General features: G+C 55.1%; 1 protein-coding gene across 1 annotated transcript in view; it reads right to left on the bottom strand.

The window, feature by feature from the left end:
- Positions 1-518: 518 nt before the first annotated feature.
- Positions 519-9,882, bottom strand: part of NWD1 (NACHT and WD repeat domain containing 1) — a 27,568-nt gene continuing 18,204 nt past the window's right edge. The window contains exons 12-17 of the mRNA XM_060181413.1: positions 8,493-8,583; positions 7,942-8,096; positions 6,838-7,114; positions 3,903-4,459; positions 2,722-2,827; positions 519-1,140 (exon numbers count right to left, since the gene is read on the bottom strand). Coding sequence (XP_060037396.1) covers positions 836-1,140; positions 2,722-2,827; positions 3,903-4,459; positions 6,838-7,114; positions 7,942-8,096; positions 8,493-8,583 — 1,491 coding nt within the window. The 3' untranslated portion in view covers positions 519-835. The remainder of the gene's footprint in view (positions 1,141-2,721; positions 2,828-3,902; positions 4,460-6,837; positions 7,115-7,941; positions 8,097-8,492; positions 8,584-9,882) is intronic.

The raw sequence follows: 9,882 nt of genomic DNA, 5'->3' as shown, positions 1-9,882 counted from the left end.
ATGGGGGACTGGGGGCTCGAACCCGAGTCCTTACACATGGTAAAGTTTGCATGCTACCTGATGACCCATCTCCCAACCAGCCTCCAGTATATTATTACTTTTTTAAGTGACTCAGAGACTGAGAGAGAACTCTCACTGCAGAGCACAGGCCCTACTAAGCATAATGCTCTGGACTTGAGCCCCAGCACCACATGGGAGGACCCTAGATAGCAAGCACCAGGGGAAGCTCCCCGGATGGTGGAGCGGCGCTGTGCTCTCTTCTCTCTCAGATAAGAAGAATGACCCAGTGGACCCGGGCAGGCCTCTGAGTGACGATACTGTAACCGTGAAGAAAAATTTTAATATCAACCGAGATTTTGTTACATAGATACAGGGACCAGAGCACCGTGCCACTGTACGCAGTGTCAGGGTTCGAACCCGGGGCCTCATGCTTGCAAAGACTGCGCCGTACCCACGGGGCAGCTCCCCTGCAGACACAAGGTGGATTGTTTTTGGCCACCATGGGGGGCGGGCCCACTGCTCCTGAAGGTGTCTTTGTTGTTGTTGTTATCCAGAGAGAGGGCGAGAGACAGAGACAGAGGGAGAAGCACCACGGGATGTGGAGCCAGCCCTCCTCTGGCAGAACACACATCTTGATACGGAAATAGTCCAGCACCGGGGTTCGAGCCCCACCCCCATCCCCGGCACCACCTGGGGGCACCGTGCTCAGCACCCATGAACGGTGGAGTGGTGGTGGTACTATGTGCTTGGTGTCTCTCTCTCTCTCTCTCTCAGTCTCTCTTTCTCTCCGTCTCCATTTGCCCTGCTGGGCCTCGAGCCCCCGACCCCGTCCCATCTACACCAGCAGGCAGACCTGGGAGCGCTTGTTGGACTTGGGGTCCCGCTGCCCCGAACTCCCTGGCTCCCCATCCCGGGCGCCCCTGTCACCGGCAGCCGCCAGTCCCCGCCTCTGCAGGCTCTTCACCATCCACACGGCCTTCTGGAAGTGTCTGAGGGGCACCTGGGGGGAGGCGCGGGCCGAGGGGCACTGGTAGCGCTCACGGACCAGGTAGCCATGGCGGCTGGGAGCCAGGAAGCCGCCGGGCGTGGGGACTATCCGGGTCAGCTCCGCGTGGAGGAACTGAGAGGCCAGCAGTGAGCCTGGGCGGGAGGAAGGACAGAAGGACAGGGCATGAGGACCAGCACACGTAGGCCGCACCCCTCCCGGCTACAGCCTCCATAGACAGAGGGAAGGGAGAGAGAGAGAGAGACCTGCAGCCTAGCTCTATCATTCCTGAAGCTTCCCCCCTGCAGGTGGGGACCAGGACTTGAACCCGGGTCCTTGAGCATGGCAATGAGTATCCAGCTGGGTGCCCCACGACCTGGCCTTTTTCCCCTTCCCTCTTTCTTTCTTTTTTTTCTTTCTCCCCTTTTGTTGCCCTTGTTGTGGTTATTATTGTTGTTGTTGATGTTGTCCTTGTTGGACAGGACAGAGAGACATGGAGAGAGGAGGGGAAGACAGAGAGGGGGAGAGAAAGACAGACACCTGCAGACCTGCTTCACCGCCTGGGAAGCGACTCCCCTGCAGGTGGGGAGCCGGGGGCTCGAACCGGGATCCTTACGCCGGTCCTTGCGCTTCGTGCCACCTGCGCTTAGCCCGCTGCGCTACAGCCCGACTCCCCCTTTTTTTTTTTTTTTTTGGTGCCTGTACTACAAATCCACTGCTCCCGGAGGCCATTTTTTCCCATTTTTATTGCCCTTGTTGTTTTATTGTTGTAGTTATTATTATTGTTGTTACTGCTATTGTTGCTGTTGGACAGGACGGAGAGAAATGGAGAGAGGAGGGGAAGACAGAGAGGGGGAGAGAAAGACAGACACCTGCAGACCTGCTTCACCACCTGGGAAGCGACTCCCCTGCAGGTGGGGAGCCAGGCACTCGAACCAGGATCCTTACGCTGGTCCTTGCGCTTTGCACCATGGGCGCTCAACCCCTGCACTACCGCCTCTTCCCCTATTTATTTTATTTTAGTCAGAGAGGTAGAGAGCCCAGACCCTGCTCAGCTCTGGCTGATGGTGGTGCTGGGGACTGAGCCTGGAACCTCAGAGCCTCAGGCAGGAGAGTTTTTTGCAGAATGATTATGCTATCCCCAGACATTATTATTATTGTTGTTGTTGTTATTGCTATTATTATTGATTGATTACTGGATAAAGACAGAGAGAAATTGAGAGTGGAGGGGGAGATAGAGCGGGAGAGAGACAGAGACACCTGTAGCCCACTCATGAAGTTTCCACCCTGCAGGTGAGGACCAGAGACTCGAACCCAGGGCCTTGTGCACTATAATGTGTGTGCTTAGCCAGGTGTGCCGGCTGGCCCCGGCCTCATTGCTATAATCATCATCATTGTTACTGTTATTATTATTTCCCCAGAGCCCTGCTCAGTTCTGGCTGACGGTGGCGCTCGGGACGGAACCTGGGACCCTCAGAGCCCAGGCAGAAGGGCTGGCCATTTGCAGCGGCCCCTGTGCTGTGTCCCCAGCCCGGCCCCCAGGGTCTCTGTCCCCAGGTGCCGTCACACCGTGTAGGACGCTGGCTCAACTGTTGTCCTGGACCCAGGCCCCATCGCCCTTAGTCCCGGTGTCCCCCAGGGCTTCGTTGGCTGGCCTCGCTCTAGTCACTTATCTGGGGCGAGGGGTGCAGAGCGGGGGCGGCTGCCCGGGACCCCCACCCACCCCCAGGCCTCACCGTCCAGCGCACTCCACACGGTGACGGATCTGTCCCTCATGCCAGCGAACACCAGCTTGTCATCCAGAGAGAAGCAGAGGTTCTGCACACCGGGGCAGTAGGAGCTCTAGGGGGAGGGGACACGGGGTTGGGGGCGCCCAGGACACCCCCCAGGACGCTGGTGTGGGGCACAGGCTGGGTCCCCCCCCCCCCCCGGGATGGAGAGAGTGGAGAGCAGCCGGGTCCCTGAAGGGGCTGCGAGTCCGGAGCTGAGATGGCTGGGGGGTTAATCGTCTTTGTTGTTCTTTTTCCCCCCCATTTTTTTTTTGTTGTTGTTGCCTTTGCTGTCGTTAATATTGCTGTCGTTGTTGGACAGGACAGAGAGACATGGAGAGAGGAGGGGAAGACAGAGAGGGGGAGAGACAGACAGACACCTGCAGACCTGCTTCACCGCCTGTGAAGCGACTCCCCTGCAGGTGGGGAGCTGGGGGCTCGAACCGGGATCCTCACGCCGGTCCTTGTGCTCTGCGCCACCTGCGCTTCACCCGCTGCGCCCCGCCCCCCTACCTTGTCTTTCTTTCCTTTCTATTCTATCTCTCTCTCTTTTTTTTTTAATCTTAATTATTTGGGGCCGGGTGGTGGCTCACCTGGCTGTGCACAGACTACAGTGCACTCTCCTTCTGTCTGTCTGTCTGTCTGTCTGTCTGTCTGTCTGTCTTCTTGGGCTCTCTGTGGCTTGCTCCTCTCTGTGTGTCTATTCTTGCTCTCTCTCTCTCTGTCTCTGTGGCCTTTCCTTCAGTCTGTCTCTCCTCTCTATCTCTCTATGTCTGTCTCTTCTCTCTGCCTCTCTCTTTAAAAAAATTAATTATCTCTACTGACTGGATAATGACAGCCAGAAATCGAGAGGGCAGGGGGAGACAGAAGGAGAGAGAGGGACAGAGAGACACCTGCAGCCCTGCTTCACCACTTGCAAAGCTTTCCCCCCGCAGGTGGTGACCGGGGGCTCGAACCCGGGTCCTTGTGCGCTGTGACGTGTGCGCTCAGCCAGGGGTGCCGCCAGCCGGCCCCTTTTTCCTGCCTCTCTATCGTCTCTCCTCCTTCTCCCTGTCTCTCTGTCTCTCCTTCAAGACAAAACCCAAGTGGGCTCAGCCACCCCACTCCCACCCCCAGGTGCCCCCTCCCCACGCGGGATACCCACCTACCTGATAGTGGATGCTGAGGGTGCAGGCGCCCGACTCCAGGTCCCAGAGACGCAGCCCCCCGTCCGAGGCGCCCCCCGCGGCCATCTGCTCCCCGTGGCTCACACACAGACAGGCCAAGGGCCCCCCGTCGGCCAGCGGTTTGGGGGTCCCGGGCTCGGCCAGCAGGAAGAGGCCCCCCGCGGCTGGGCTGTACAGCAGACGGGGCCCAGCCAGCGGTGCCAGGCTGACGGGGGGCGCGGTGGGCCGCAGCTCCAGGGGGACCCCCAGGCGTGGGCAGGGCGGCCCGGGCGCCACCTCCAGCAGCAGCACGGCGGCCCCGTAGGCCAGGGCCAGGGTGTCCTCGCTGGGGGCCAGCGCCAGGCCAAGCAGGGGCCCCGGGGGGCCGGCGGGCGGCGGCAGGCACAGCACGTCCTGCTCAGGCTCCCCCCCGGGCCCCCCCACCAGCGTGAACACCAGCAGCGCACCCGATGCCAACCCTGCGAACAGCAGCCCGGCCCGCGCCGCCACCTCCAGGCAGCACACCGGGCTTGGGGCATCCAGCACTGCCTGTTCCTCGCCTGTGGGGAGTGGGGCGAGGAGAAGGGGGCACAGGGTGCAGGGAATGGGGGACAGGAGGGACGGAGGGGACATGGGGTACAAGGGTGAGGGTGGGGAACACGGGGATGGGAGACAGGGAACAGGACAAAGAGTAGAGGGACGGGGTGAGGGGGGACATGGAGAGCTCGTCAGGGCCACCAGCACAGCCAGGGGCACAGACTTTACCAGACACCAGGACCCGGGTTCGAGGCCCCCGGCTGCCCACCACATGGAAACTCCATGGAGTGTCTCTCCTCTCGGCTTTGTGACGTCTCTCTCTGTCTTTGTGTTTGTATCTGAGATTGAGTGGGGGGAGGGGATGCTGGGGGGAGCAGAATCCGAAAGTCACAAGGGGTGGAGACAGCAAACTAATATCAGGGTTGGGGGGATGGACAGCACAGGCTCTGCAGCAGGACTCTCTGCCTGAGGCTCTGAGGTCCTGAGTTCAAGCCCCAGCACCACCATCAGCCAGAGCTCAGCAGGGCTCTGGGGGAAAACAAAAAAGAAAAAAAAAGGGAGTCGGGCGGTAGCACAGCGGGTTAAGCGCAGGTGGTGCAAAGCACAAGGACCGGCGGAAGGATCCCGGTTCGAGCCCCTGGCTCCCCACCTGCAGGGGAGTCGCTTCCCAGGTAGTGAAGCAGGTCTGCAGGTGTCTGTCTTTCTCTCCCCCTCTCTGTCTCCCCCTTCTCTCTCCATTTCTCTCTGTCCTATCCAACAACAATGATAGCAATAATAATAATAACTTCGACAACAATAAAAAACAAGGGCAACAAAAAAGGAAAATAAATATTTTTTTAAAAAAAGAAAAAAGAGAGAAGGAATATATGTGTTCATGTTTTCTTTTTTTCTTTTTATTTATTTTCTTTGTGACTGAGACAGGAGTGGAGTGGATTGGAATAGAATGGAATGGAATGGAATGGAATGGAATGGAATGGAATGGAATGGGATAGAATAGAATGGAATAGAATGGAATAGAAAAGAATATGATGGAATGGAATGGAATGGAATGGAATGGAATGGAATGGAATGGAATGGAATGGAATGGAATGGAATAGAATAGAATAGAATAGAATAGAATAGAATAGAATAGAATAGAATAGAATAGTATATGCTGGAATGGAATAGAACAGAATAGAAGAGAATATGATGGAATGAAATGGAATGGAATGGAATGGAATGGAATGGAATGGAATGGAATGGAATGGAATAGAATAGGATAGAATAGGATAGGATAGGATAGGATAGGATAGGATAGGATAGGATAGAATAGAATAGAATAGAATAGAATAGAATAGAATAGAATAGAATAGAATAGAATAGGATATGCTGGAATGGAATAGAACAGAATAGAATAGAATATGATGGAATGGAATAGAATGGAATGGAATGGAATGGAATGGAATGGAATGGAATGGAATAGAATAGAGTAGAATAGGATAGAATAGGATAGGATAGGATAGGATAGGATAGGATAGGATAGGATAGGATAGAATAGAATATGATGGAATGGAATAGGATAGAATAGGATAGAATAGGATAGAATAGGATAGAATAGAATAGAATAGAATAGAATAGAATAGAATAGAATAGAATAGAATAGAATAGAATAGAATAGAATAGATATGATGGAATGGAATGGAATAGAATAGAATATGCTAGAATAGAATAGAATATGCTAGAATAGAATAAAATATACTAGAATAGAATATGCTAGAATAGAATAGAATATGCTAGAGTAGAATAGAATAGAATATGCTAGAATAGAATAGAATATGCTAGAATAGAATAGAATATGCTAGAATAGAATAGAATATGCGAGAATAAAATAGAATATGATAGAATAGAATAGAATATGATAGAATAGAATAGAATAGAATATGATAGAATAGAATAGAATAGAATAGAATAGAATAGAATAGAGCAATGATAGAATCGAATAGAATAGAATATGATGGAATGGAATGGAACGGAATGGAACGGAACGGAATGGCATGGCAGAGAGAGAGAAAGATTTGAAGCCCCACACCACCACTGTGAAATTTCCCCCTTGCAGGGCAGGACCAGGCAGGGGCTGGAACCCAGGTCCTTGGGCATGGTAGCCTGTGCACCTTGTTGGGTGTACAGCTGCCCACCCCACCCCCAACTCATGCCTCTTGATTTAATCTGACTTTTGTTCACTGCTGGGGTCTCACTGCTAGGAAGAGAAAAACAGAAAAGGAGAGAGAGAGAGAGAGAGGCAGGGAGAGGGAGAGAGAGATGGAATGAGAGAGAGAGAACAGGATTAGAGCTTTCCCCGCTGCCATAGCACCTTCCATGTGACGTCCGGGCTCCCCCAGGTCCCGGGTTTGAGTGTACGCACCTTGGGCCACGTCCCAGACGCTGACCTTGGTCTTGTCTCCGGGCCGCGGGAAGTAGACGAATCGTCCATCGTGGGAGGGGGTGGCCAGGCCGCTGCGGTCCGGGAAGGGGGCAGGCAGCCCGGGTGGCGCCAGGCGGCTCAGGTCCCAGACGCGCAGCGATGAGGACACCCGGCAGGCAGCGGCCACCAATGCTCCGCCCCGCGCCAGCAGCCCCCCGGGCGACCCCAGCCCCTCCAGCACCGCCAGCAGCGCCCCCTGCTCCGACAGACTCCACACCTGTAGGGGCGGGTCAGGGGTCAGGGGGCCAGGGTGCGGTGCAGGGGCCAGGGGGCACAGTGCAGGGGTCATGGTTCAGGTGTCAGGGGCACAGTGCGTGGGTCAGGGGGCACAGTTCAGGGGTCACGGTTCAGGGAATGCAGTGCAGGGGTCAAGGGGCACGGTTCAGGAGTCATGGTTCAGAGGTCAGGGGCACAGTGCAGGGGTCAGGTGGCATGGCAGAGGAGGGTCTCCGGTTTCAGCTCTGCACTCCCCCAGGGCCCCACAATCCCCTCAGCCTCTGTCGGCCCTCAGTGTATCCCAGCCCCCGGACCCCACTGGTGACCCTCCGGTCTCCATTCGGGATTCTCATTTATTTACATTTTAAATATCATTCAAAATAATTACATTTTAGTCATTAATGAGAGAAAGAGGTGGGGAGGCTGAGGAGGAAGCAGGGGCTCTGCAGACAGACTCTCCCGCCTGAGGCTCTGAGGTCCCGGGTTCAGTCGCCAGCACCCAGAGCCCTACTGAGCTCTGGCTGATGGTGGCGCTGGGGCTTGAACCCGGGGCCTCAGGTGTGTAAGTCCTGTGCTCTGACAGGCTGAGTTATTCCCCAGGGCCAGGGAAAGAACACAGGCTCTTGGGTATGTGGCGGCCTGGCCTCCCCCCCACCCTTAATCTTCTAGCAAGTCACTGGCAAGTGACACCCACAGCGCCACCCTGCCCCTCCATCCATGGAGCTTCCCCTGCTGTGTGGCGCTCCCATGAGGCGCTGGGGCTCAGACCCAAGGCCTCTCCCAAGGTCAGCCCGGGCCTCTGATTCCTGAAGCCCCCAGCCCCGTCACCTGAACCAGCCTGTCGCGGGAAGCGGTGACAATGAGATTGTTCTCGGGGCCAAACACGGCAGCCTCCACCACGGCCTCGTGCTCCAGCTCGGTGTCCGTGAAGCGGCGGAAACCCTGGGCGTCCGCCAGGAAGACCCACACGGACCTGCCGAAGGCTGATGGAAGGGACCAGCTGGGGACTCAGTAACAGAGCCGGGTGACTGGGGGGGGGGGCCTGGACCGGGATGCGGGGAACGCCTCTGCACCTCTGGCTTAGTTTGATTCCAAACCTACAGCTCAGGTTGGAGGAGAGAAGAAGGAGAGGAGGAAGAGGAAAAGGAACAGCAGTGAAGTATTGGTGGGCCACCTCCTGCAAGAAGTCTGCCTGGATTGCTTGGGCCACCAGCAGAAAAGTTCCTGACCTTGATTCCATCCCCAAGACTCTGCGCAGTCTCTGACCCCAGTGCCACCCCCCCCCGTTCCCCCAGCACCCCATCTCTTCCGCACCACTTCCAGAGTTGCCACCGACGTGGTGGTGGCGGGGGCGGTCGCGGTGGGGGGGGTGTTGTTACCTGCGGCCAAGAAGGAGTCATCCTCGGAGACCACCAGGAACCTCACGGCTTCCGGAAGCTTCTCCAGCAGGCTGTCACCTTCTGTGGAGACCTGAGCAGAGCGGGGGTGGGGGGCAGCACTGGACGTCAGCGCGGGGCATGGACACTGCACACCCTCAGCGGCCTTCTGGGGCCCTCTCCCCAAGCCCGTGCCTCGGTTTCCCTTCCTGTCCAAAGGGGGCTGATGCCGGGCCTCCATGGGCTCGCAGGTGCACTGGAAGTCCCCCCCCACACACACACAAATCAACAGCTAATCACGGGGTTGGGGCTGTTGCCGCTGGCACCTGGTGGGCACCAAGTCAGAGTTTGTCCCCAGAATCTTCCAAAACCCTTGTCTGCTTCTCTGGTTCAAGCCCGTAGAGGTGAAACTTTGGTGACACAGAGAGACTGAGGGAGAAGGAGAGAGACACACAGCGCTGCTTCCCCTGTGTGGGGCTCCCACCAGCACAGAGACGGGGGCCGTGTGCGTGTGCAGGTCCAAATCAATATATGTATATGCGCCTAATTCTCTTTATTTTTTTAAAAAGATGTTTTAAAAAATATTTAGGGAGTCGGGCGGTGGCGCAGCGGGTGACGCGCACGCGGCGCAAAGCGCAAGGACCAGCATAAGGATCCCGGTTCGAACCCCCGGCTCCCCACCTGCAGGGGAGTCGCTTCCCAGGCGGTGAAGCAGGTCTGCAGGTGTCTGTCTTTCTCTCCCTCTCTCTGTCTTCCCCTCCTCTCTCCATGTCTCTCTGTCCCATTCAGCAACAATGACAGCAATAACAATACCAATAACAACCACAACAACAATAAAAAGTCAACAAGGGCAACAAAAGAGAAAATAAAATAAAGGAAAAAAAGGAAAAAAATATATATTTATTTATTTATTACCTTTTGCTGGCCTTGTTGTTTTCTTACTGTATTTATTTTAACTTTTTTCTTTTTTAAAGATATTTATTTATTCCCTTTTGTTTCCCTTATTTTTTTTTTAAAGATTTTATTTATTTATGAGAAAGATAGAAGGAGAGAGAAAGAACCAGACATCACTCTGGCACCTGTGCTGCCAGGAATCAAACTCGGGACCTCATGCTTGAGAGTCCAAAGCTTTACCACTGCGCCACCTCCCGGACCACAGCCCTTGTTGTTTTTAATGTTGTGGTTATTATTGTTGCTGTTATTGATGTCGTCGTTGTTGGATAAGACTGAGAGAAATGGAGAGAGGAGGGTGCGCTTAACCCACTGCGCTACCGACCGTCTCCCTAATTCTCTTTATTTATTATTGGATAGAGACAGAGAAATTGAGAGGGGAGGGGGAGATAGAGAGACAGAGAGACACCTGCTCCCCCGCTCCAACGCTCGTGAAGCTTCC

Source organism: Erinaceus europaeus, chromosome 23 (assembly GCF_950295315.1).
Source record: "Erinaceus europaeus chromosome 23, mEriEur2.1, whole genome shotgun sequence".
In the NCBI taxonomy this organism is placed as follows: Eukaryota; Metazoa; Chordata; class Mammalia; order Eulipotyphla; family Erinaceidae; genus Erinaceus; species Erinaceus europaeus.
The sequence above is the reverse complement of the archived record's forward strand: the minus strand, read 5'-3'. Positions and strand labels throughout refer to the sequence as shown.